The following is a 27,769-nucleotide window of genomic DNA, read 5'->3' as shown; positions in this document are numbered from 1 at the left end:
TGAAATCTAACGGCCAATGCAGCTGCTACGGATGGAAGACTACGCCTTCGTTTAGCGAGGACTCTAAATACCTTTTTGGATACTGCGTGCCTCGTGACAAGAAAGGCCAGTGAGTAATCGTTGGTGTTTGAGCTGGCTGATGCTACCCGGACAATCTCCTATGTCTCCGAGTGTTCACTCTTAGATGGTGTGTTGTGTAGTCGGCTTAGTTTGGTTTTATGCAATTATGTTCTTTTTCTATTGTTATTTTTTTGTGTGCACAGAAACACACTTCTATCTAGGTAGTATGTCAACTTTGCTTATTACCAGCAATGTCAAGAAAATATATGCTGTAGTGAAATAAACTTTCATCTGCTCGAAAAAAACAAAAGGCCTATTGTTTTCCAAAACGGTAGTTCTCGGCCATTGATTCTTCTGAACCAAATATTTGCAAGCTCTAAATTGTAGCTACTCCAACTTGTTGTTTGGCCATCTAAGGCCCTCCCCGTTTTTTCTCCGTTTAGCGTCGTCCGACCGACCCAAATTTTTGGCATTTTCAGAAAAAAAAAAAAAAAACAAAAACAAACAAAAAAAAACAAAACAAGTAACGACCTAGTTAAACCATTTTTCACTTGAAATAAAGAAATAACTACAATTAATCCACAGTTATCAAGTTACCGTAAAATTCCGAAAATAAGCCCCTCTATGTATAAGCCCCTCCAAATATAGGCCCCCCAAACCTGTAACGCAAAGAGAGCTTTAATCTCTAGAGAACGTGTTCCAAAAAGTAATACCGGAAAGTACAAGGAAAGAGGTAACTCAGATCCAAAGAACATGAGTCCTCGTGATCGAATCGAAGAATTCCCTGGGGAAAATTTGTGTCTTCGAGGTGGAAAACTGTTTTGCAATGGGTGTAAGGAGATATTGAGCTCTAAAAAGAGCATTCTCAAAAACCACTTGGCTTCCAAAAAACATGCGGCAGGCAAAGAGAAGTTAAAAGTGACAAAAAAGCGAGATCATGTGCGCACATGCGTATTTGCCATGCTAAAGACTGTAAGACTGGAAGGTGGACTATATGAATGTTCATTGAAGTCAAAATTGATAGAGTTAAGCTACTGATGATCTTTATTTTCCTTAAAATCAGTGTAAAATCTAAGTAGCATAATTTCGGTGACAGAGAGCATAATTTTCAGAAAGTAGCATAGTTTTGGCATAATTTCTAAAAAAATATGAGCACTGCTAAAAGCATAATATGCCTTTTTTGCGAGCACAATCTACCAAAGCCTACCGGCAATGCAAATTGGTCATTTTGGGACGTGTTGTGTCTAATCCCTTGGGTGTCAAGTACCAATCATGTATGCGTCACGATCGGTCTTCAGTACTTGGGACGGTGCCACATATGCATTAATCACGGTTCAGAAAAGTTTTAAAAACGCTTTTTGAACATGATGAATGAAAACATTACAAAGACCAGAACAAAAATGAATAAACAGCAAGTGCAACAAGAAAATGAGAATACCAGAGAAGAGATGGAATCAATCACAGTTGTGTACCGTGGCAAAGAACACAAGATCGAATTTCCCAATAATGCGGACGCGAAATTGATATGTCAAAGCATCAAGAGTGAAACCGGCGTAAGGGGCTCGTTTTATGTGCACTTTGGAGAACAGTCAAATAACTATTTACACTGCTCAAGTGTTACTAGAGGAAATTTAGCCAAACTGGCAGGAAAATCTCTCGAAGTAAGAGGAGGAAATGGTAAGGACGTCCGAACATGTTTCAAAAATTAATTGAGCTTTTAAATTTTAAGTGTGGAGTAGTTTGTGATCGTGTTACGTAATGCGAACCGAGAAAACTAACATTATTGCATTAAGGTATTACCAGGGTTTTTTAACTGAATAAAACAAAGTGAAAATAATATTTTAAGCAAAGTAAAAGTTGGAAATTGATACCCGACCACTATTTAATTTGAAGAATGGTTTATTTTCTCCATAAACCGTATGACAATCACTAACAGTGTTGTCCAGTGACTATCTTCTTGCAGCAACAAGTTGTAGGGACAAAATTTATTGTGTTTACTTATTACGCGATCTGTCACAGCAAGTATAAAGTTTGTCCTCATAGCATGCCCACAGAGCCTAGAATCCCGAACTCTGCCGACTATGGCATTCTAAAGCTGTAGTGTTGCCCCGATCAAATCTCCATTCCACTGACACTAAATATTGGTCTAGGGTAGTCTTAGGCTGGAAGGGAGGGAGGCACTCCCTTCTTTGGTTTCCTCCCTTTTTGGTGTGATATTGGGTATATAGACATGGAACATGATAGTTTTGAGAAGAATGCCATGCATTGCACTCCCACACATTTCCAGGCACTAGGTACTCAATTTACACTATCGAAACCATGTAAAAAACTCAATCAGTAATTAATTTGTATCTCTACAATTAATTCACAGAAGATAATGAAAAGAGCATGATATTTTCTTTGCATCCTTTGGGAATCCAAGCCCTACGAGCTACAACAACACAGTATGCTCAATTGTGAACTAAAACTTCCCTTATAGTGAGGTATGGAATGAACTTGCCTTAAAGTAATTCCTGTAGTTTTCTTCTTTCCCCTTGAATCAAAAATGAAATTATGAGGTTGAAGTAAATAGTCTCTCCAGGGTCAGTTTATATGTTTTCTTATTCTCTATGATGAGTTTAATCCTGGCACCATGGTGATCACACAACCTTTCAGTGTGCCATGGGTTCAAATCCCAAAAGCAACACCATCCATGTGTGGAGTTTGCTGTTGGTTTGCTTCTCTGCTCTGACGTTTTTTCTCTGTCACTCAGGGTGCCCCAGTCCTCAAAAAACAAAATATCCATGGCACGTTTTCAATTTGATACCCGTTTTGGCCAAATAAGGAAGTGCCCCCAGGTCTAACCATTTCCAGGGCGAAGGCAGAAGCTAGTTATTTTAATACCCTGAGTGTTCATCCAGGTGGGAACTGAACTCACATCTCTCTCTGCAGGACCAGCGCTCCTGATTAACAACTAACCTAACCTTGCTGTGGCAAGGAATAGTTCAACTGGCTGACTGATTTCGGAGATAATACAGTTCTTATTCTGGTTAAAGAATACCATCAAGATCTAATTACCACAAAAAGTACCAGGAAGTCAACCTGTATGTCATTAACTGCCTTTATGATGTGCATGTACATGCATGAGTGGTATATAAGTACACTATTTGTAGACCAAACCTGAACATTCAGTTATTTAAACAGAGTTTTCATGAAAGCATATAACATAGACTAGAAAGGCATTCCCACAAAGATTTCCTTAACCGTGGTCTTAGTTAGACTTTGTTTAAATAACTGACCCTCAGTGTCTCAATCCCTAAAAGCCTGGTTAATGGTAGAATTATCAAGAGCACGGTTATTCGCTAATACATGCAATATTGGTTTTCAGATTTCAACAAGGGAGGAGACCCGATCTGGTATTACAACACCCAATCCCTGAAGCCTGAGGTTCAACGAAAGTTTAAAGAGATGGAGATTGTGCCTTTTGACAATCCTCCGTGAGGAGTTCAAAGGAATTGTATAAACTAGAAACTCTGATCTGTGATTTGTGTGAGGAAATGTGTCTAGCCCTGTAGCATGCTATTGAGGGAATTCTCTCATGAATGTAAGCGAGAGTACCAGAAGAGTGATAACGTTTCTTTAAAATTTAGAAATAGCCTGAGCTAATTAGAGTGAAGAAAGAGCTATAACATTTTGTAATTTGGCACAACTGTGAGTTTTCATGGAAGAGGATATGCAAGTCTCAGATGAAAAAAAGATTTTATTTTTCTGGGTTTTGAGTTGCTTACATTATGTTAAGTCTTTGAAAAAAATTATTTTCTGTAAAATTTATATCAGATGTGTTGTTCCAAAAAAATTGCAGCGGTGCCATACTGCCCCTTGGAGATTTTTAGCCTTGATCCCCCACCATCCCCATTTTTTGGCCTTTTGAGGTGCTCTTGACTTCTCCCTTGGAAGTTCCAATCAATCTTCATGGAGTTGGCAAGAATATTTTTTGGAACCACACAGAATGAATGGTAAACATTGGTTCACACATAAATAAACTTACACCTTCTGGACCAGATCATTTGTGCAGTCAAACCAACGTGAAAGCAAAAGATTTACAACTATTCTCACAAACACTGTGAAAAATTAGTGTGTGTTTCCTAACATACCAGGACTGAGTTAAGTGGAGTGAAAAAAGTTTTGGCAGATGTTATTTATTTACCTGAAGAATAGATGCATGTCTGGATTTATAAAGTATTTATAGAATATTTATCTTAAAGAGTGTGTATTAGTCATTAAAGTGTTCAAGGAGTACTGATTTCTAAAGTGGAACCTTGGCTTAGTTTTACTCTTGTTATTAAAACTCCACTAAGGATCACGTGTTTGAGCCTCTATCAATCACTGCTCTTCTCCCGGGGAATATTCCCTTGATTTTGGGGGGTCTTCGGTCTTAAACCGGATATACAATTTCACTGTTTAGCATCTTGAAAAGGGAATGAACGTGGGCGATGTGTGCTCTACATCAAATTCTATCATGTTAGTTTTAAGGACATACTTAATTCTGTGTGCGAAATGTAGTGAATAAAAAAGGTCAGTCTCAAACAGGGTAAGCATTCGAAGGGCTCAAACGCTTAGTGGTTGCTCCATCCCGGACGCTACGCCATACCTTTGCATAGTACAGCAGGATTTATGCCCCCCCTCCTCCCTGTCTTTTTGCCACTGACAGTTGCCAAAGGGTTCTTATTCTCCCAGAGTCAACAGTATTTTCAAGACATGTAAACCTGTGCTTCCTTTGATTTGCATCAATATTAAGAAACCCTAATGGTGTATTTTGGTACTACAGAAATATCCCCATTTCCCCATGGAGGGTTCTTTGGTTTAAACTCCACTTCTCTGGAAGTTTCCATTTAGTTTTATACTTTCTTCAAAAAATATTGACACTCTAATGACAGAATTTTCAATGATCCTCCATATGGTGAACATGGATATTTCTTGGAAACACACTTTTTACATACAGTCGACTTCCTTGGGCAGGCACTCCGGAGAGTACAAAAGGACGAAGAATATCAGGGGCCATCTCTAGGGGTCTATTTAAAGGGGTGTACCTTAAGATTTCCCCCCAACTGTTGTGGGCGACTCTGGTAATTTTGGGTGAGTACAAATTGCCACGGGAAGAACCAATCATTCTATTAGTCTTGACACTGAGATTTGTCACATTGCAAGGCAAACCAAACCAATCAAACCATTTCAAGTTTTGTGATCTTTTTCTTTATTCTCGACACCTTTACTTTCAGTTAACCAGTGAAAAAAAGAAGAAATACAAGATGCTATTTTATGTTTTGGGTAGCCTGTAAGAGCAGATACCTACCTGCTTTTGTTTACTGGGCATGTGAAGCAAAATGCTGGGGAGGGCATCTGCTCTCACAGGCAGAAGGTCAAAACACACTAGGTGAAAAGTCGCAGCAACATGTTCTAGAAACACGTCATAGTGACAAATTGCTATGTGTGTAATAGAGAATTTTGTGAAAATCTTTGTCTCTGCAACAGAATTTTGTCACTGCAACAAGTCACAAAAAACAAATCAGACTGAATTTGTGCAACTTGTTATGGCAACAAAATTCCCTAGTACACAAAGCAATTTGTCACAGCAATATGTTACTGCAACTAGCCACCCAACCTGTACACAAGAAGTGATTTGTCAATGGAACAGGTTGCTGCAATTTGTCACCTGGTGTGTTCTAACCTTAATTTATGGTTAGAGTAACAGCAAAGGAAAAGAAATTAATGGGCAACGGTAAAAGCTCAGGTATATATATATCACAAAAATACATTTTATGCTGGCTAACTTCAAGTTAACAGTTGTGGTTCCAGCCACATAAAAACACTGCATTTATTTTCATAACCTGTAATATATGAACAACAAAAGAATGCAGTGCCATTTTTTGGCTTCCAGTTAAGGAAAGAGGCAATTTTTCATAGATAGTTTATGTTACTAAAAGTCACAATTATGCAGTGTCCAGCACTGTTTCTTGTAACCTCATTTCCTTCTTCACAGATAAGATTATCAACCGTTCTGAGTAGCCACGCCCACCATATACTAATAACCCTCTAATTAGAACTTTGGGTGTTTTAATTCATTACCATGATTTCTTACCATTGTCAACTACTGTGGCAAATCTTACGTACTCTTTAACTAGACAAAAGTCATGAATTTAATCGGAATTTTCACTAGCGCGTCAAGTATTGATCCCTTTTTTCCAACCAACACACAAAAAACAAAATTTCGTTTTTGAACAGTTCTATAACCATAATTGCTATCCATAATAAGGTCATCTAGTATCATTTACAGTAATATTTAATTGAAGTGGCAGTCCCTGTATAATTTAATCATTATGGAACAATAATCCTGTAGTCGGACACCTTGTGCAGAGAAAATAGCTTTTTGCTCATTGCAAAAATGGCACCCACATTTGAATAACACTTTTTTGATTAAAGCCCCATGAGTGATCATTTCGTTCAATTCTCCTAGTCTGTCTCTTGTTTATTTACTGGCATTGTTAGGAAAAAAATTGATGTTGATCACTCTTGGGACTTATAAAGGGTTAATTAGCCATGGTCTGTACAAATGAGGAAGCTTTGTAGAAATTAAATACAGGTACCTCAAAGATTAGGCCATCACTTTCACTCTTTAGACCTGCTGAGTTACTAACTACCTTTTACAAAATACAGTCAAAGCTTCCTAAAGTCGACACCTTCGAATGATTTTCATAAGTGGAGGGTTCAAATGAGGTTTTGTCAATTGACGGTTCCAAGCAAGCATTTCCATGAGGTTACAAAGTAAAGAAAGACCAAGGAATGGGATTTTTGGCCGCATGAATAATGCACAATAGCCAAAGAATGAAAGAGGAGGGGGCTTGTACCGCCACCGAAATGATCCCCACCATCGAAATGATCTCCGCCACCGAAATGACCCCCAATCACCACCGAAATGATCCCCACCACCGAAATGATACCGGCGGTCACCACCGAAATGATCCCCGGAATATCCGGAATGGAATTAAGAGGACTACAAAAACTGGACAACAATTTAGAGCGTGCTTTTTATTTATTTATATTGCATCTTTTTTATGGTGTGTAATTTGCCTTTTTACCGCACTTTATTTTGCAGTAAATTGTTTGTTTGTTTTTTCTGGTTTAACACTAGACAATACTTGTTCAAAAGATGCATTTCACTTATGTCTTCTATTTCTTCGAATTTCTTTTTATATTTTTGCAAGAAAATTAATCTTCTTAATCAGTGTATAGAACTGTTATCAGTCTAATTGCTTTCTCTATTTTCCTCTGTTTAGAATCGTGTTTGCATGAATAAACGAAGAATTTAGAATAGGTAGCAAAGTCCCAAGTCCATTTAAGCCAAGGTTCCGAAATTTAAGACGGGATCATTTCGATTGCGAATAGGTATCATTTCGGTGGTGATGGGGGTCATTTCGGTGGCGGAGATCATTTCGATGGTGGGGATCATTTCGGTGGCGGTACAGGGCTTGGAGTTTCCTTCCTTCCCCTCTCACTCCCCCTCTTTTACTCACCCCATTTTTTGCGCAGTCTTTCTTTGCTCCAAAAAACACAGAAACCGTTGCTACAAAGGCTAAAGGTCCTTGCAAGTTCAGCTGCCTGCTTAAAGGAGGGTCCATTACAAGACCTTTGACTGTATCTTTTAATAAGAGCCCATAAGTTTTTTTCAGAAGGTGCAGACAAACACTGCCTTGGTTTATCTCCACTGGGTATGGCTCCGATCAAAACAAATTTTCAAAACTTATAAGTCCACCACACACCTTTAAAAGAAGTAGACAGTTAAGCTGTAATTCATATTATCACGTCAATTTTGTTTCTTCATTTGATGACTAGTTCAGTAGCCCATATTACAAAGAGATGAACACGAGGCTGGAGTTGACTTTGTTTTGATACAAACCTCCCTGCTTTCATATGTAAATCATGCGCGCTGTTCTTATGCAAACTACTATTTTTTAAGCATAATTTCCACAAGAAAACAAGGGAGGTTTGATCAAAACAAGGTCAACCTCGGCCTCACACTCAATCAAAGGATAGAGCACCAAGTGCCTAACTGTAAAATCGTCTATTCTCAGCTCTCATAAATGACTGATACCAAGAGGGAAAACAAGTTTCAAGCTAACTGATTCTTAATCACTTCAACCCTTCAATCCTTAGGCTGAGTTACTACAAGATAACTTATTACTCTAAGACTTAAAAAAAAACAAAACAAAAAAACAGTGTAACTTTTAAAACCATTGAGGAATTCAAATGGTGTTACCAGTCAAATGAGACCTCTTGTAAATTTTATTTCTTATTTCTTAGGATTGTAGTACAAAAAATTGGGGCATTTTTGTGAATTTGCCACATTGGCTACAAACTTTGGGTGAAGCCTGGGTTAAGAAGGCCCAATAGGTGCCCACATACAAGAATTTCTGCCATATATAAATAATACAAGTTTTGCTGATTTTTTCAGTCAGAAAAAAAATATTGTTAGCTAGCTAGCCAGGCATGGAAGTGACCTTAACTGCACTGTCAAATGGATGTGTACATGCAAGACAACAATGAATAGTAAATAAAATATTTAATTAAAATACCTTCTATGACCAGAAAGCTTTGCAAGTCTTCTTCACTGATTTTTAACTTTAGGACCGAACACACTTATAAAAGCAAAAACATAGCAGACGCTAATTGAATGATTTAACTTTGCACAACACTGACAGTGATATTTATACAACCATAGAACTATGATTCACGTTCTAAAAAATTAAATTTATATGTTGTTTATGTACAAGGATATCTACTATTGCTTTAATCTTATAATAAATGCTATTTATTTGTTGACAGGAACGTTACCATAACATCAATTAATTGAGTTGATTCTTCTACATTAGTGACCTATGTTGGAAAAAAATTTAAATTAGTAAATTTACAGTTTTTTTTTAAATTCAGGAAAAAAAGGGCATTAAGAGATACTGTCAAACCCTGCTTTGAGGACACCTGCTTAATATGGATACCTCATTATTAGGGACAGTTTGCTTTGTTCCTGGGGAAATTCAACCCCCTTAATACAGACACCCCGTTTATACGGACACTTTCTATGGCCCCCTCAGTGTCGATAATAACAGGGTTTGACTGTATTTGCAGCACCTTTGCATCTATGTGTTGTACAAAAAGAGTGAAACCAAGCACAGATAACCAGAAAGGAATCTAATGCTGGACTAGTGATTACCAAAGGTTAGGGGGAGTGGGCAACAACGATCGGAGGTCCAAATGCTTTTGCTCCAATGCTGTGCTTTGCATAAGTTTTCCTTGACGGATGGTCAAAACGCGTGTGAACAGATTACAAGGGGTAGAAGGTTGAAACACATGTGATCAAATTGCATTTTAAGCATTCCATTCATTCTTAGTGGAAATCCAAACGAATCCTGGCTACATAGATGCAACACATGTGTAATAACACCCTGGAGATTAGGATTGCGGGCTCCTCTTGTCACCAGCAAAAAATCATTATGCAATATGAGTGACCTGAACAAGGAGTTATTATTGGCTCTCTTCTCCGCATTGGCCTCTTTGGATAGCAGTAAAGCTGGGGAGAGGAAAAAAAGAAGGCGATACCCAGCAGGAGCCCATGCAGTGGAGAGAGAGAGAGAGAGAGAGAGAGAGAGAGAGAGAGAGAGAGAGGAGGAAGTCCTGAAAACGAAAGCACTGATCAACAGTGATGAAGACCATGAAAGTGATCTCAACATAATTTTACATCATGGCAACAGTTATGACAATGATTATTAAAATGAAGTGTGATGTGATGAGATAAACCATTTTTCCAAATCAGCATAGGGAAATACGAAAAAAAGAGGCATCATGTAAAATTCAAATATACAGTCAAGTGATGGTGGTGGACTAGAGACTTGGATAATTATGAACAAAACAGCTGAGTAAAATGACTGCAATGATCACAATGGTGACAATAACACATCACAGTAATGATGGTTTGCCAATACTCTCCCATGTGTTCAATGATAATTTACCCATTCACTATAAGGAATTTTGCTGAAAATCACATTTTGAAGCTAATCAAGCCGTTTTCTGGTCATTTTCTGACTAAAATGAGCCAAAACTGTCCAAAACACGGTTGAAAAGTCGAGCACTTCATGGCCCTCTGTTTCAGATGAAAAATTTAATCAGCTTCTAAAGTTCGAGCATGTGCAGAAAGCAAAATTATGAGATAAAATTGCTACGCATTTACTAGGCTTCATTTTGGAAAGAAAAGGTTTCGAGAAAGCTTTTAGGATCTAAGGATTGGATGGAAGGAAATGTACATGGGTAATGGAATAAGATTTTCATGAGATTTTTTCGGTTAATGCTACATGATTTTTTCCTTTTTCTCCCACCTGCAAGACCGAATCGCACTCATTCTGATATGGTCTGAGAGATCTCTTCCCTCTGCACAAGTTAGAAGTCAAAGCTGTCCTTGACCGTTAAAACTCATGCGCTAAAAAGCGGGCAGAAGGGACACGAATCTGCATGAATGGACAGTTACGGGTGGTTCAGGAGCAAATGGGTTAATAAACCCTTTTACCCCCAATAGTGACCCACATACAATTTCTCCCAACAATAACACTGCCTGTTTTGTACAGACAGATCATGAGAATGAATGAAATGATTACCAAAGATGAAATATTGTGATGTTAGAACAAATTCTCTCAAGCAGTACCATAAGGAATGTATGAAGAACAGTGTGGAGAAGATGAATGTTGATGCTGGGGCTTAGAGGGTTAAGGGATAAATGCATGTGAGGATGATAGTTGCTAATAAAGATGATGACGATGATGATGATTTTGATGTTGAAGATGACGGCATAAGTTTGGATATTTTAATAAAGAATTTGCAGCAAATCTTGACGTACCTAGGTAGGAATAACCTAAAGCATGCGTGTACGCACATCTTGGCTAATGCTATATAAACAAAGACAAGAATAATAATGAACATTCAGTATTTACATTATTTCAGATCTCATCTTTTTATCCACACTTGATTCTCAATCTGCAGAAACAAGATTCACACAATGACTTCAAATTCCAAAACAGAAGTGTGGTGCTGGTGCAAGTCAGGAAGGATTTGCTTTACGTTTCGGCATTCTAATAGGTTAGAAATTTTAAAAGAACGAGGCCAGGTGCACTTTACAAAGATTTTAAGTGAATTTGATTCATTCTGGCACTCAGAAGGTGTCAAATAAGGCACTACATGGTGCATTTATCTGTATTTTAAAGTGTTTTTATAGAGAAAAAAGTGGTGCTAGCTACAAGGAAGTACACAATCGCAAACCTGAGCTTTGTAATCATCAGCAAGTTTTTGCCACTGCCGCTTATTTTCTCTACAGGCATCCCTCAGGGTTGAAAGTTTTGTATTCATTTGTGAGAAGGCCTGAAAAAAAAAAGCCCTAGTTATGAGATTCATGCAGCATGCTATTAATAAAAAATTGTGACCACTCATGCTAAAGCATTCCTAGCACTATACCATTTTTAATAGAAAAGCACCTTCGTTAGCTTAAAGGCTGTCATTTTTTTAAGGACCACTGCTTTTTATCTAGGGAGGGGGACATAACTATTATTTCGGACTTCAACTAGAAAGGAAAAAAACTCAAAATAAGGCTGTTCACATATAGCCTGCACCACAGACTGACAGAACTAAACCAAGTCTGTTTGCCAAACAGTGCCAAAATCCTTGTACGGGGCCCCCATCTGCGTACCAGGATTTGAGTACACACCACGATTGGCCTCTTAAAAAAGCCATTGTCAATTTGCCAGTCAGGTTTAAGGAAAATTCAAAATGAATTGCCATTACTAATCGTTGAGTCCGTTGGGGGACCAGAACAAGGATGTAGGCATTACTTTGCAGATTAGAGTACCTCATCGACACAGGCTAGGCTGTTAGTTCACACATGGAGTCAGCAAATATGCCCATATCATCAACCTACAACTCACCCCCGACACACACACTCACACATGCACATATCAATTAAGTCCCCAATCAAACATTGAAATGCTGCCAGAAACTACCCTGCGAGCAGAGTCTACATTTTCGCTGTGTGAGCTGTCGTGCAAAAAGTAGCCTCTGCCGACAACCATTCAAATCCGTCCAGAAATCTGGACGAATAGATTGAAAAACCTGGTTTTTTCCTGTTCTTGACCAGTTTAGAGCATTGTGTGAGTCTGGCGTAGCAGATCAGAGTTGTCGCAATTTTTTTAAATCCCGCAAAACTTGTGCCATTTGACGACAGACCTGATGATTAATTTTGCTTGCGAATTTCATGCATGCACGATATAATTTGAACAGTTGTCGGCAGAGGCTACTTTTCGCACACCAGCTGACACAGTGAAAATGCACCCTCTGCTTGCAGGGTAGCTGGAAAGCATAAGTTACAGGAAATTGAGATACTACAACTGAACATTTTGCAAATTTTAGGAAAATCTGGGACCAAATTCCAGGTTATACAGTTGGACAGAAAAGCTCAAAGGCCACTCTTGTCAAAAAGAAAATAGTGAAGACCCGTGAGATTTGCCTTCACTCCCTAAGAATTGGAATAAATGACTTCATAGTAGATCTTTGCCTTCTCTAACAAGAGAATAGTCTAACCTTGTACAGAGGCAAGCACACAGCATCAATAAACCCCACTTGCATCTGTGGTAGTTCATCTTTCTTGCCTCTGTCCATCATTGCCATAGGTGTGGCCTTTAATTCTTGTTGTTCAAGGTCACCTTGCTGAAAGAATTCTTCAGCGACAAGCAAAGCTGTCTGCATAGAAGAAAGAGGAGAGAGAAATCAAATATGGTGCTGAAAGATTTGTACTAAGACTGGCTCCTCTTATATTTATACAAAAAAAGAGTCTTTAAGACTTAAGTGTCTATGCTTTGGGTGGGTCTCTTCTCTGTGACCATGCCAGCATGGTTGAACCTACCAGGGAATACAAGATGTACCTGCTGGCATAACTAATGGAATTGTTAGGACTTCACCATCATGATAATTATAAAGGTGATGATGCCCTGGGTGAAGCGTTAGGGGCCTTATGCAACACATTGGACAGGCTTAAAAATAAGATAGACACCAGTAGAAAGAGGGTTATATGAACCTACCCTTCTTTGAACGGGCCATGGCTTTGTTATCGCTGACAGATCACATGCTGTCATCATCATAGCCCTGAAGTACAACAGAACAACAAACTACTTGTCAAGTCTAAGACCAGATGCAAAGTATATTCAGTACTTTGACAAACATGTCAAACTTTTTTTTTCAGAACAAGTTTACTAATTAACTCACTAATCACAAGAGAAGCTTTAATCAAACACACCTCAGAAGTTCCCTATTTTCATCTGTTGTCCAATCTTCACATCCAGCTTCAGTTTTCTTGAAAAATTCCCCCCTCTTCCTGAGATGGAGGAGAAACTAGTTTCTAAGTTTGTGGACTGCAGTGAAGTGGAGGAAGGTTTAATATAAAACTGTACTTTTAGCCTGTGCACAGGCCCTCTGTTTGGGGAAAGGGTGAAAATATCGTGAGGAGAGGGAAGGGAAAGGGTGAGGGCCTGTAGACAAACATTTGGGATCGTCCATGGCACCCGCTGTAGATCAGATCGTGATGCAAGCTCCTTTTTGCGAGAACACTGACTGTAGACAGGTTTGATTTACATCGCTTATTTTGTCGGCATGTAGCACGTGATTTGATTAAAATAATAGCTTGTAAACAGGTATTCTGATCTTTAACATGGCGACTTCTGGTGCTTAACCGATGAGCTTTTTTAGCTGCAATGAATGTTCTTGCATCACGATCAGAGGGCAAATCAAGCTGATCTCTCAGTACCTCTCACAACCTCTCACTGTGACATAATTGGCACCCTTTCCTTTCTCTTCCCTCTCCCCACAATTTTTTCACCCTTTGCCCAAACAGACAGCCTGCTCACAGGCTACTTTACTTTTAATAGGTGAGACATAACTGTCCTGAGGATTAATATTTTAATAATCATCTGAATAACAAATCTGTTGAAAAAGACATATAAAGCCTGGACAGAAATAAAAATAATCTTCCTTAAACAATTTTTTAAGGAAAGACAATGCTGGGTCAAATGTAGAGGATTTGTTCACATTTTGCTTATAATGTTTAGAAATCAATTATTCAGAATAGTGCACTTCTGAGTGGTTTTTTGCTTGTGTCACTAATAACTTCTGCAAATAAAGGTCTTGCTTCGTAGTAAAAAGCATGAAAATAATATAACTTACTGGAAATACAATGCCAAATCTGTGGCAATAATTGCTTGTTCTACGAGTTTAATCATTTTGTTGTATTCCTCAGCGGACAAAGATCCAAATATTTCATTTCCCTAAAATAGAAAAGCCATACAATCACTAAAAAGGAATTAAGTATTCATAAACATTAAAAGAGTTTAAAGGAATTATCTGTTAAAACAACCTTGGATATTAATGTTTTTTTTTCAACACAGATTACCTGTGGGGGTGCAGGGAAGGGGGATACTGAGTCCCATATATGGGCTATACAAGTATACGCTGCTTATAAGGAAATGCTGCTCTTACTCTCAAACTGGGTATAAAAATCACCCTTGATCTCTAGAAGAGGGGTTTATTACTTCGGCGGAGCGCGAAGTAAAGGTTTCGCGACGCTCAGGAATGTATCAAAGTTACAATTTTTTGACAAGATTGGGCATGCAAAGTCTGTAGGTTTCGGTTTTATTCGGCCATTTGACAAAGTGAGAGCCGAATTAATTCGAGATATCTCGAGATCACTTCGATTTCTTAGATTTATTCTTTAACTTTTTCGAGGAAGAAAGAATTATTATTTTGGCTTTCCCGGGGTTTGAACCGACTCACCTGTGTGACGCGTCAGATCAGAGGAGACTCTAAGTTGAGGGATTAGCCGATTGCGCTACTGCGAACCAAAGTAGTTTGGGATATGAAAAATAGTTATGAAATGATGCACTAGTTTCGGGACAAGATTGGGCGTGCAAGTTCATGACTTTTCGGCTTGTTTCAACTATTTCACGAAATGAGACCGGACTACTTCGTGATATCTTGAGATCACTTCGAGTTTAGTCTTTAATTACTCGAGGAATAAATAGAGGATATTTCGTGGCCGCGCAGAGACACAAAATTTCTCTTCGAGTGTTAAAAAAACATTGCACGAGTGAGCCCTCCTTTCGAACTGTTTTATGATGAATTTAAAGTTACAAAATGCTGCAAAAAGACATTTTGTCTTTGTTGAGTGTTACGTACTAAAATTGCTTTCATGCGTTGCGTGACTTTCTCGAACATTCTCTACGTTTTTGGATTTTCCATGAATAATTAATTAGGGCATGTTTACATTTCAGCATGAGTCAGCAGATTTGCATCAGTTACTGAAATCATAAAATATGTCGAAAAGCTACTAAGTATTCGCCTGCTGCTTAGTATTTTCTAGAACCTTATGTCAAACGGTATACAAGTTCCAAGCGAATTCTTTCGAAGAACTAAGTTTTTTCCCACGGGCTGGACTGCTGTGTTTAGGCGAGTGTGACGAAGGTCGATTTTCGGGTATTGTGTCTACAAGTTCGCGGAAGCCATAAGATATCTGAAGTTCAAGTGAGAGTTTGTTATTATTGGTAGAGGCTGTTTAGTTTTACTCAAAGTTCAAGTCAAGTTTGTGTTGGTGGATGGCGTGTTTTAAAACTCTGTAAAGGCTATGTTCCTTTGGTGTTAAACTTCCTTCTGTTAATCCGACATCCCTGCGTGCTGATAGTCGGTGAATAATTATCCTCAAAACATTCGAACTCGTGACTTTGAGTTTTAGCCAATTCCACGCTCAACGTAATTGACTCCTTACCCATGCCTTACATATCTTTAATCAGTACATGAGACTGCTATGCTGTTTTTGAAGCCTGATGTGACTAAGAAAAATTGAGAATTGTTTTTTAGAAGGATTTGTATGGAGTCATCAGAGCATAACTGGGCTAATATCTCGGAGACAATTTGTCCCGAAATGCTAGTTTTTGGCAAGTAGGCCCTCTTGGATGTTGCTCTTTTCAGAATATCCTGACAAATCCCATAATTTCACAAATTAACACCTTACTCTTGCCATATTTGATTTCTTACTATTCCTCCGCATTTACAATTAATTAGTTCCACAACCACGACGCCGAAGTGTACGCTCCGTAGCGTCTTGTTTTACTTTACTTTGGCTCAATGTTTTCACCATAATCCCTGATTACAGTCAAATCTCCACTAATGGCCACCTCTCCACAACTAGAGCTGTCATTAATTTTTTAGAGCAGCCGTAGCAAATAAAGATTCACTCGTAACATCTCACAAAAATTTGTACTGTCTACATAATGACTCACATAATGACTCTTGTTTCAACCTCTCTACAACGGCCACTTTCTTCTGTTCCCACAGTGGCCGTTGTGGAGAGGTTCAACTGTATTCTCAATCAAGCTAGGATGTATTCCAAGGTAAACGAACACATGACAACAAAAAATATGTACATTTTTTTGGCTCATTGTCTGGAACAGGGACACAAATTCACCACTTTTTGTCTGGAACATGTCCAGAGCCTCACAGATTCAGCACTACCCTCCCCCCCCCCCGTAAATTTAAGGGACACATGCATGCAGGGTAACCTTGGTTACCAACAGTAATTACCTGACTATTAATGATCATGATGCACTGATCAAAGTGGTGATGTTCCATGGTTGACGTGCTGTATAACTGTGCTAAGGCTGACGCACTCCTGCAAGTGTCAAAATCAATTTCAGTTCATTAAAAATATATGATCTACAATGGTACATGTCTTGTTAGTAAAGTTGAAAGTCCTGTATGCGAGCCCCCCAAGAAAGATTTAAAAAAGTGCTAATATAGCACATTAAACATTTATACGCACTGAATGCCATTTGTCTACCGCACGACAATGCAACAATCACAACCATCACAAACAATTTACAGCAAACAAGGAAAAAATAGAAACACCTTCCTGAACTTAATGCACTGTATAGCCAATCTAACTCAAATTGTTTTTTTTGCACTGGCAAGAGGCAGAAGTTGGTGGGGGGGCGGGGGTTGGAAGAAAACATTGTTGCACTGTTTGGCAAGAAACAAAACTGAAGCATGTGTTTAGCGTGAAAACTGATAGCCTACATTGTAACTCGTTCCCAGGTTCCATTCAGTATGAGAGAATTTCATTTCTTCCCTCTTTTGAAAGCTCAGTTGACAAGAAAAAAATTTCACATCATAGGAAGGAATTTTTGTCGCTGAGGGACAGATGTCCGAGGAGCGAGGAGAGACACATGTATTCGCAGGTAATGTTTTAAAGTGTTATTCATTTTTTGAACACTCCAAAAGAATATGTTATGGTGATAACATAAAATTTCCAAATCAATATTTATAATTTATGGGGCCTTACTTTATTTGAAATGAATTGTTAGTTCCCCTGTGATCTAAGTCATGAGATAAACAGGCTACCAACAAGGCAAATTTCTCCTCAGGACTGAAGATTCTCCCAAATTCGTCAATCTGCAGGGAAACAAAAAAATCCTCAAATCTGCTTCAGGAGTCAGCTAAAAAATAATGCTAAAATTAGTCTAGAATAGATGGGCAAAAGTGAAGCCTGAAAAAGTCGGCTCTTGCTTTCATGCTTAATTATCATGTTTTCACACAAGATAAAATAGGCAATTTGGCAGGAGAATTGATCTGTAGTTACTAAAAACTTAGTTTCATCCAGGCAACCCTTAAACCGAAACAATGGTCACCTAATTTTATCTTTCTTTGCCCTGTCAAATGCCGAGGATAACTATCAGTTAAGATAAGGGATGAGCTTTAAAGAAAAAATATTGACACTTAACATACACATGTGACAATCTTATCAATTTCATACAGCGGTCTCTAGTCAATAATATTATACACATGTAAATAGTCTTATCACTTCTATTTTAATTATTATAATGACTGTTTAATTTTATTTCTAGCGTCCCCATTTCGTGGTTCCTCTACTGCTGTCTTAGTTTGATACTTAAATAAAGGTATTCATTCATTTATTCATTCATCATAAGACATAATTGCAAGCTGCAAAATACCGTACATGACAGGACAGCGTACTTAATATACTATCAGTGTAATGAATCATACCTTGAGTATAGTAAACATTGTTTGCGCAACATTGAATGCATGTCTCCAGTTGTGGTACATCACTGGTCTGTAATTTTTCTTCACCGTCAGAATCCAACGACAAAGAACCTAATCAACACAACAATCCAGTGATAAATTTGTTGAAATTCATGGGAAAATAAAAAACTGTGCGACAAGAAAGTGAAGATCAAAAATTTTAAACCATTTAGATATGAAACTAAAATGCCTTGTCTAAGCTATACATAGTTCAAGTGCTTTTTATCAAGCTTTACATTGTAGCCATAACATTCTGGCCTGCCCTACAGACAAATCTAAATTCTGCAACCCTCCAAGTTAAAGTTTTTGCAACTAAAATGGTCGCAACTTGGAGGGTTGTTCTGGTTAAGTCTGTCTGCGAAATAGTGTCGAAATCCTTGTTATGGGCTCCACCTGTGTACTCAGGATTTGACTACACGTCTTGATTGGCCTTTTAAAAAACTCATAGTCAAATTGCCAATCAGGTTGAAAAGAAATTCGAAACGCACTTCCAGTAATTTGCTTAGTCCGTAGAGGGCCCAGAACATGGATCTTGATGCTGCTTCACAGACATTACTAACTGGCATTAGATTACGTCTGCAATGTAATGCAGACCATAACATTCCAGAGCACAAAATATACTAGCCTGAGAAATTTTGGGGATCCGACCACTTGTTTCCCCACAATATGACATCTGAGGAATGAGCACAAAAAATGATGTGTCACTACCAAGATCTGGGTCGTAGATCTGATTGGTTGAAGTAAATTTCCCTTGTGGCACGAACAATCAGAAGTACACCCAGTGACATGTCATCCGTGTGGAATTTCGAGGCTCATTATTCCTCAGACGTCATTTCACAGGCAAACCTGTGGTGGCTTTGTTAAATGTGGGCTGTTTTCCCAGACAAAAAATATACAGAAAACTGTGACACCACAGTCATCGCAGACCACATTTTATCCTACACACCTGATGTTCCACATTAAAATGTTCATGTAATTTTAAGTCCATCACCATTGCAAGTGTGCCTAGAAGTGTTTCTTGATCACCAACTGCTTCATCATCAAATGTAAAATCCAGTAGACGAAGAGAATTTATGGATGGCAAGGGAACAGACTGTAAGAAAATATCCACAATATAACATAAGCTATACTTCGTTAAAATCACTAACTACCAAGGATGTAGATTATTGAAAAACAAAAACAAAACAAAACGAAAACCCAGTGACTTTGTCACTGCTGTTGTTTGGTTGCTACACAGGTCACAACAACTTTCCTCAACTGACTCCAGTCAAGAAAAGTTGAAGTTTTAATTTTCTTCATTGAGACTGACTTGTATAAGATTGACATCTTTAACTCACCGTGTGAATTACGTAGTTACTAAAACAAGGAATGACCTACAATGATCTACAATGATCTACAATGACCTACAATGATCTACAATGATCTACAATGACCTACAATGAGCTACTATGACCGAACGTGTAATCCCTGTAATGAGCTAAAATGAAGATTTTAGAAAAAGATAAAAAAAAAAAGATCAGGGGACGTGTGTCGTAATTACTAAAACAAGGAATAACCTACAGTGACCTACAATGATGTACAATGATCTTCAGTGATCTACGATGAGCTACTACGAGCTACAATGAGCTACTACGAGCTAAAATGAGTTAAAATAAGCCCTACAATGAGCTACAAAATGACAGACAATGATGTTTGTCTTGTGTCACGCTTGGACGTGACACTAGGCTTATAGTATTAAATTGCCAAGCACATTTTGAAAAGGCAAAACAAAAATTGTACCTGATCTCAGGTAACTTGAGAAAGTTGAAAATAGATTATTGCAATCGCGTTTTTAGCGGTATAGCACTATTATACCCTGTATTGACGGAAGTCATGCAGTCACTCCCTTAGAATGGGCCGCTGAGCAGGATATGGATTTTACTACTTAGCGTTACAAACAGAGCATCCTGTTGGACCGAAAGCCATTTAAAGGGTCTTATGATGTCTTATACAGGCCAGGGTATTTGAAAAAAAAAAATGACAATTTTTCTTTTAAACAGGGTCAGAATTTGAAGGTCTCCTTTGTTCATCTCTTCCCTTACGTCCCTTGAAGATCCCCTTGGATCGACTGTTGGGGTGACTGTGTTTGTTCAATTTGTTTGAAAAAGAGACAAGACAAAATAAAACTAATGCGAAAGGTTGCAAGGGATGGTTTGGACAAAAGTCACAGTATCATCATACATGTATTATTACACTGTAAATTTACCTCCAGGCATAATAATTAGAGATGCTGTCATCGTTAAATGGGCTCATGCAGTAGACTAAATGCGTTACGTTTACGCACACATGTCCCCTGAATTTTTTTTTTGTCTTTTTCTAAAATCTTCATTTTAGCTCATTACAGGGATTACACGTTCGGTCACAGTAGCTCATTGTAGGTCATTGTAGCTCATTGTAGGTCATTGTAGATTATTGTAGGTCATTGTAGATCATTGTAGGTCATTGTAGGTCATTGTAGATCATTGTAGGTCATTGTAGGTCATTGTAGGTCATTCCTTGTTTTAGTAACTACGGTGTGAATTAACAAAGAAAGACTAAAAAATATCCTAAACAAACTTTGCAAAATTGCTTTTATTATGCCACTGTAGTTCATGGTCTAATTTTGAGGGGCTCTGGGACTAAAGTGTGCTGTAGTATGCTTTCTTAGGGCCAAACTGTACTTCATTTGTGAGATTGCATATATCTGGAACTTGAGGTCAATTTGGTTAAACAAAATCAGTTTGGTTATTTCACAAGCCAAACATAAGCCCAAGCCAACCATAAGCCATGAGTCAAAAATGAGCCAAGCATCATGATCATTACAGTAAGCTTCATGATCTGTTGCTAAGCTCTTGAGCTCTTTATTTCACAGAATGCTTTTCCTTTGTCATTATATATAAAGTGCATAATTACATATCACATTTACTAATTAATATCTCCTGTCAAATATATTTTCATACCGTAAATTGCCTCTCTGTAACCAAGAAATCAATGATGGGAAAAAAATTGACATTTTGTGCATGACTCGAGGTTGGCGTGTGCTTGGCTCATGGCTCGTGGTTGACTTGGGTTTGTGTTTGGCTCGCGAAATGACCAAACCGTAAACAAAATCCTCAACTTATGAAAATACCTTTAACTTGTTAGCCTCCTCAAGTGGAGCTGTTGCATGGTAAGAAAGAACCTTGAATGGAAAAAAAATAGGTCATAAACATTAACTGATGGAAGTTGCAAAGCACATGTACTAGTGTTATGTTTTAACCCTCACTGGAGATAGAAAAACCTCTCAGTCTTGAAAAGATTCAAGGCCACAGCCTTCTGGAAACTGGTTGGGTTCTCCAACAAACATGACTGTTGACAGAGATACATTTACCTACAGTAACCTTACGGCACATTTTGGAGTGTGATGTTCCCAGTTGCACTTTCTTCATGAGGGATTTGAAAATATATATACTTAATTATCTTTAGTAATGAAAAAATATATAATATTCAAGTTTGACCAGGGATTCAAACAAGTTTAACTCAAGTAGTAGTTACTTTTTTACTATATATAGTTTTGTCTGTTCAAGATCATAGCCAGACTTTTGGCAGAGAGGAAACAAGATCTGTGAGCACCTAAGACGCGAGCCATTAGGAGGTTCTGAACAGGCCGCTACCAGAAAATTTCGAAAACTGAAGCTCTAAAATGAATTTTCAGTACTTTTTTTCAAAAGGTATTTCTGTAAAAAAAAAATCAATCTTGTTCAAGTGGGGATTGTTCTCCTAAATTTTAAAAATGATCACCCTGGATAGCTATGGCCCTGCTCCAATGCCTGTGAAATATGGAAAACTGCACCTTTCTCAAATGACCTGTTTTGACTATGCAGTGAATCACCAATCGAACAACATTTCTTACCTCAAGAGCAACTTTCTGTTTAGCCATGGCCTTGTTCACATTTTCATACATCACTGTATTGTGAATTGCCATTCCACAAAAAATTGCAAATGCCTGGTAGAACAGTCAGAACCATTGGAATGATTAATTTTGATGATCATCATCATTAACATTAGCAAGGCTACCAGGCAAAATAATGAAGCAATCTTGACAAAAATGAAACTACAGCATTAATAAGTTACAAAGAAAGTCACCTATCATATTTAACGACCACCCCGAACAAAATTTCCTCTAAATAAAAATGCTAAATTAGTTGATCAGCTTCTCTCTTTCTAAGGGTATTCAGAAACAGCTGAAACCTCAACAGGTAACCACCCCATTTGAACACTTTTTGGTATGACAGACACTTTCAAAAGATGTTAACTTCTCGTCAGCAACCCTTCAACACTTTATCTCATTAAAATGGATTCAAATTGCACGGAATGGCATGTCCCTACAACCCTAAAATGATTCACTACACAGGTTACGAAAGAGACAAGTTACAAGGGATAATGAGCTGTTGGCATGATTTTTGAAAGCCTATGAAAGGATATAACAAAGGGATGGAGACTGTTGTTCCTTAGAAATGGATATCTTGTTGTGGTCCATTTTACCTTCCACGGTCACATATCTCCGACCCGGGTTCTTTGGCAGGTAGTTTCATATTTTAGCCTAATTTTAAACCAAGGGAGGCTGGGCAAGAGTCAATTTATTACGGGATAAACAACAAGATACCCACAACGTCAGAAAGAGGAAACCAATATTTGCAAAATCCTCAAGTTTGGTGTTGTTTGGGCATATATTGAATGAGATACAGCAGTTTAAAAAAAAAATCAAAAATATACCAAGACACATTGGACAGTGTGTCCAGCAATCTATTATCTGTTAGTAAATTTTTCAAGTTTTTAACTAGTGTATCTTGTTCAATATTGACCTGATTAACACTAAATTTGAGAATTTTGCAAAACTCAATGTTCTTTTCGTCACTATGTGGGCCTTGTGTTGTTTATCCCATAATGAACACTCATACCCAGCCCTCCTCGGTTTGAAATTAGGCAATGCCATGATTGCAATTACAATAGGACATTTAGTGATATTACGTGTTAACAGCAAGTTTTGACTTCTTAGATAATATAGATTTAAACTTCCTGATAATGAATTACGAAATCACAAGTAGCTTGAACCTGAACCCATGCAACAATGGAAGTTACAGTAACTAGAAAAGTGGCAAAGAAATGAAAATACCTCAAAGAGATTTTCATCATTTTTGTTGAACGACGTTCCATCCAGCTTATTCAGAAGTTGAACAACACCTAAACAGTCAAACAAATATAAACCAAAATAAAATGCTATGTTATGCAGCAAGTGATATCACTCTCATTTGATCCAATTTCATTTGTTGAAGAATATTGATCGAATTCATGCTGTTATTTCATTACTTTAAAATGGCAGGTAAAATATATAAGGATGTATTCCTTTGTATTCCTTTGCAATGACCTAGATCAGGATCAGTGATCTATGATAACTCAGATCATGGTACATCAAATAAACCAACGAATCCTTTCCCAGGGTGGATTCGTCAGTTCCTTTGATGCGCTGACGCAACTAATAATAATATTAAAAGAAATGGCAACTGCTGAACACAACACCACTTTTTGAGATAGAGTACAGATGTGTCATCCATAACTTTCCTTTTGGTGAATAAACTAACTACAAAACAAATCACAAGATTAAATACATATGCTTTTAATCAGTCTTACCTATTATTTCATCACTACCATTTTTGATTGGCATGCAAAGAATAGTCTTTGTGACAAATCCTGAAGCTTGGTCAACCTGCACACAACACAGGGGAAAGAAAAAAAATATTTCACTTTAAAGAAGCCTAAAACTACAAAGTCCACATTGAAAAGCCCGCTGTATATTAAGTAAATAAGCCATTTTACAGTTATGGATGGAAGCGACACGGATGGTGATCTTGTTTTGGTACAAACTTTCCTGCTTCATAATATCAATCAAGTTATTCTTATGCTAACTAGTATTTTTCAAGGACAATTTCCATAACAAGGCAAAGAAGGTTTGTATTAAAACAAGGTCACCGTCAGCCTCACACTCACTTGAAGGCTAGGGTACCAAGTCCACAACTGTAAAATGGTCTATTATCAAGTTCATGACCAGATCCACATGCTGTGACAATTGTTGTTCATTAAAATAAAAATATTATTATAGAGAGTAAAAAAATCAACAGTGAGTCTAAAATTGTGCTTAACTGCTTCAGAAAAAAAATCTAGATGTATGATGCAATCTGGATAAAAAATATACATTAACTTACTGCAGGATCAAACCTTTCATCTTGATATGCATCAGGTATATTTAATGTCTAAAAGAGGAGAAACACTGACCAATTAATTTTAAAGAGTTAACAATCTTGCTTAATCAATGTACCTTTGTACAAATTATTAAAATTTTAATAGTCTCACTACTTTTATCTGAAAACACCTTCATAATATTACCTCGCCCGTTGTGGCAACATGACCTGTAATTCCTATATTGACAGGAAATCTGATTTCCGTCTTGCTGCTGTAAAGAAGAAGAAAATGCAAGGATGAAAACGAGTGACCATTTAAATGGACCCCTTTGGCCTTATATTTTGGTTGTACTTCAAAATGAAATTCAGGTTAAAATGGTTTCAAAATAGTTTGATTCTCTGTTTCAATCATGTGCCCTTTGAAGTCTAATATTACTCCTCTGTAGTGATTAGGAGACAAAGGAAATTGAGAGTCAAAAGAGGTTGAAACCACCTGAATTTTACTTTTAATCACACCTGCATTTACACAGCACTTTTTTAGTTTCTATCTATTTTCACAAAGCGATTAGGAGCCAGGACCTTTTAAGCCTCTGGTTTCTGGCTTAGGCTTTCCTTTCACCATAATTATATATTTTTGTTTATTTTCTTGTATATTAATTGTGTTAATGTAATGTGTGACAAAAAGAAAAAAAACTTCCTGTTTTTCTTTTTCCTTCAAGACTTTTAAGTCACATGTACTTTTCAGTGGAAATCAAATAATTATTTTTAATGAAAACACTTTGAGATGCAGTGGAGTATACAAACATAAAAAAAAGAACTCCTGGCAGGAGGCTGTGGGGACTGGAATAATATATACTCAGGGTCTTAAAATGACAGACTTGGAGAACACAGCCTTTGCCCCATGCAGCCCTGTATGGTTCAGAAGTACAAAAATGGCTATCCAATACTGTATCTAGCAGAGGGATGTAAAAATGGTGTCCACGATTAGTACAAGGAGCTATCATTAATACACTGACAGTTAGTTTAGGATTTTTCCCTCACCAAGATCTGTGTTTGACGACAGTCTGGTCATCTTCATTCAAGTAATCCCTGGCCTCCAAATCAAATGCTTGAGAAAATAGTGTCTAAAATGAATGAAAACAAGGTAAAGGACGTGAAGTTCTTAATGATACGTCACAAAAATCCTACTAAACCTTGACAAAAAAACCTTCGGCTATCTCAGAGTTAGTTGTCAGTAACGTGAGAAAAAGAAATGGTCCAAAATAACAAGAGGTGAATGTTTTTAAAATCCTCTAGCACCCCTCTGTGCCACCCACTATCTGGGAAGAACACTGCTAGCCAGTAAGCTTCATTGGGTACCAGACTATGGAGGGTTAGGCCAAGGTTGGACTCCAGGATGGAGTAATCAAACGCCCAGATCTTACTGAGGAGAGAATGTTTCCTTTGTTTCACATCTGCAGATGATTAGACCTTCTAGTCTTCTTGGATAGGGATAAAAATCCAGCCCCTCACAAGGCATTCAAGTACTCTCTATGGTATGAAAAAGGATGACCAAGGGCATAACCAATGTCTCACATGGACCCCCCCCCCCCCACCCCCAGCATGTGCTGTGATTGGTCCTGGGGGAGGGGGGGGGGTGATTGGTAGGGAGGGATCTTAATGTGGAGGCTAGGGGTAGTTCATTTCATGTCCAAGAAGCTTTCAAGAACCTGTGGTAGATTATTAGAAAACAGGCCCCCATTTTAAATATCAGAACTAGCTGAAGTATGCATAACTGTTTTTAACCATATTAACATGAACTGCTACTAAATTTATGTACCTTTGAGGATGGGTCAACTAAAAGAACAGAACATCTTTCACATTGAAGTAAAGTTTGAGTGATCATCATAATTTTCTGTACAATATTATGAAGTGTACTTTGTTCTTCAAAAATTGTCCTAGCTAGATCCAGTAAAACCTAAAAGAAAAAATACATCAAGAGTAAGAAAACAGTGATAAGAAATGAATAGTAATAATATAAATCGTCGTCGTCGTCGCCATCATCGTCGTCGTCATAAATTCAAAAAAATAATAATAACAACAACAACAATTAACTACTATACTTAATTACCCTCTTCCCTTATGGAACTTTTTAGGGTAAATGAAACAAATGCTTCAACTTAAACATAACGAGGTTAAAAATTCCAACTGGTAGTAGGCAAACCAGTCAACAATTTTGCAAACATGGCCAAGAACTTGAACTCAGGACTAGCAAGTACAAATCCCGCTACCTGTAAGGGCTGGACTTGAACCCATGGCTCCAGATTACAAGTCCAGCGCTCTAACTGCTCACCCAAACTGCCTCCTTCCCTATGCATGTTATCAAGTTAACTAACATCAGTACCATGTGAAGACCTTCTCACCTGGTTTCTCCTAATTTCAAGTTGCGCTCTTTCATAGAGCTCTGCATTTGTAATTCCAATTCCACAGAAGACAAGGTATTTGCTGAATATCTAAGGAAAAAAGTTCAAAACAACAAAAATTCGTTCATACAATCTTGGCCAGACTGAAAAAACAACAACAACAAAAATTTTCTCCTCAATAGCTTCAGTTTTTTGAATTAGAAGAACTCTCCTGTACAGCTTAATAAATGGCATCATAAAAAGTACCACTTAGCTGACATCATACAGCTTTCTTAGTTTATTAAGCCACATTCACTTTATTCACTAAATTGTCCATTGATTTTAATAAACATTATAATAAGTCCTGTTTTCTTGAATACCTTTTCGTCCTCTCTTGTGAAAGTGTGATCTAAAAATCCTCTTTTGTTTATAACTTGCGCGACACCAATTACCTGTAAAAACAATTCAAAATACATTGTGAGCAGGAGGTAATATTATTAATAATTAAGGTATCATCCCACCTTCAGTACCAACATCAATGTCAATGAGCCTACAACAGAGTGCATGACCAGCTGTGTCACCATTTTTTATGAAGAGGGAAAAAGGGTGGGGACCCAGAAGTACCATCATACAAGTAAGTTCGTAACACGCCACCATACATGCATTCTTTACATCTGCATGACTGAGATAGAGTTCTTAGAATCAAAGAGGTCAGCCTAAGTCTCCATCAAAACCAGCTCCAAGATCCTCCCTCCACAATAGATTAATGGATTAGATTAATCATAGGACAAAAATTAAATTGCGACATCGGTGTTTCCTCAACTTTTTTTGCGGTGATGTGGTGTTTGTTATTTTTTTTGTGGTATGGTGTTGACAGTCCCCCAA

The 27,769-nt window shown here is 37.7% G+C and overlaps 2 protein-coding genes across 5 annotated transcripts in view; one reads left to right on the top strand and one right to left on the bottom strand.

Annotated features, from left to right (window-relative positions):
- Positions 1–1,361: 1,361 nt before the first annotated feature.
- Positions 1,362–4,403, top strand: LOC140947730 (uncharacterized). 2 transcript variants are annotated; one of them, XR_012167001.1, is made up of 3 exons: positions 1,600–1,737; positions 2,432–2,543; positions 3,428–4,403. XR_012167001.1 is itself a non-coding variant. In XM_073396903.1 (2 exons), the coding sequence occupies exons 1-2, from the start codon at positions 1,425–1,427 to the stop codon at positions 3,538–3,540; spliced, it is 426 nt and encodes a 141-aa protein (XP_073253004.1). In that variant the 5' UTR covers positions 1,362–1,424; the 3' UTR covers positions 3,541–4,403. The 2 variants fall into 2 exon arrangements, 1 of the variants encoding a protein (XP_073253004.1); XM_073396903.1 differs by lacking the exon at positions 2,432–2,543 and having other exon boundaries at positions 1,362–1,737.
- A 3,947-nt stretch (positions 4,404–8,350) lies between these two features.
- LOC140947286 (dual 3',5'-cyclic-AMP and -GMP phosphodiesterase 11-like) overlaps positions 8,351–27,769 on the bottom strand; it is a 30,644-nt gene continuing 11,225 nt past the window's right edge. For 2 of the 3 annotated variants that reach the window (XM_073396346.1, XM_073396344.1), the window contains 21 exons: positions 27,265–27,336; positions 26,906–26,995; positions 26,323–26,460; positions 25,545–25,627; positions 24,709–24,775; positions 24,528–24,575; positions 23,956–24,031; positions 23,441–23,508; positions 22,178–22,270; positions 21,416–21,466; positions 19,214–19,360; positions 18,232–18,339; positions 17,510–17,619; positions 16,753–16,840; positions 14,344–14,444; positions 13,421–13,498; positions 13,206–13,269; positions 12,709–12,867; positions 11,398–11,496; positions 11,073–11,115; positions 8,351–8,970 (listed from right to left, as the gene is read on the bottom strand). In XM_073396346.1, coding sequence (XP_073252447.1) covers positions 11,086–11,115; positions 11,398–11,496; positions 12,709–12,867; positions 13,206–13,269; positions 13,421–13,498; positions 14,344–14,444; positions 16,753–16,840; positions 17,510–17,619; positions 18,232–18,339; positions 19,214–19,360; positions 21,416–21,466; positions 22,178–22,270; positions 23,441–23,508; positions 23,956–24,031; positions 24,528–24,575; positions 24,709–24,775; positions 25,545–25,627; positions 26,323–26,460; positions 26,906–26,995; positions 27,265–27,336 — 1,770 coding nt within the window. In that variant the 3' untranslated portion in view covers positions 8,351–8,970; positions 11,073–11,085. Of the gene's footprint in view, positions 8,971–10,978; positions 11,028–11,072; positions 11,116–11,397; positions 11,497–12,708; positions 12,868–13,205; positions 13,270–13,420; positions 13,499–14,343; positions 14,445–16,752; positions 16,841–17,509; positions 17,620–18,231; positions 18,340–19,213; positions 19,361–21,415; positions 21,467–22,177; positions 22,271–23,440; positions 23,509–23,955; positions 24,032–24,527; positions 24,576–24,708; positions 24,776–25,544; positions 25,628–26,322; positions 26,461–26,905; positions 26,996–27,264; positions 27,337–27,769 lie in introns of all 3 variants that reach the window. The other variant, XM_073396345.1, reaches the window with a different exon arrangement.

This window comes from Porites lutea, chromosome 9 (assembly GCF_958299795.1).
Source record: "Porites lutea chromosome 9, jaPorLute2.1, whole genome shotgun sequence".
Lineage (NCBI taxonomy): Eukaryota > Metazoa > Cnidaria > Anthozoa > Scleractinia > Poritidae > Porites > Porites lutea.
The sequence above is the reverse complement of the archived record's forward strand: the minus strand, read 5'-3'. Positions and strand labels throughout refer to the sequence as shown.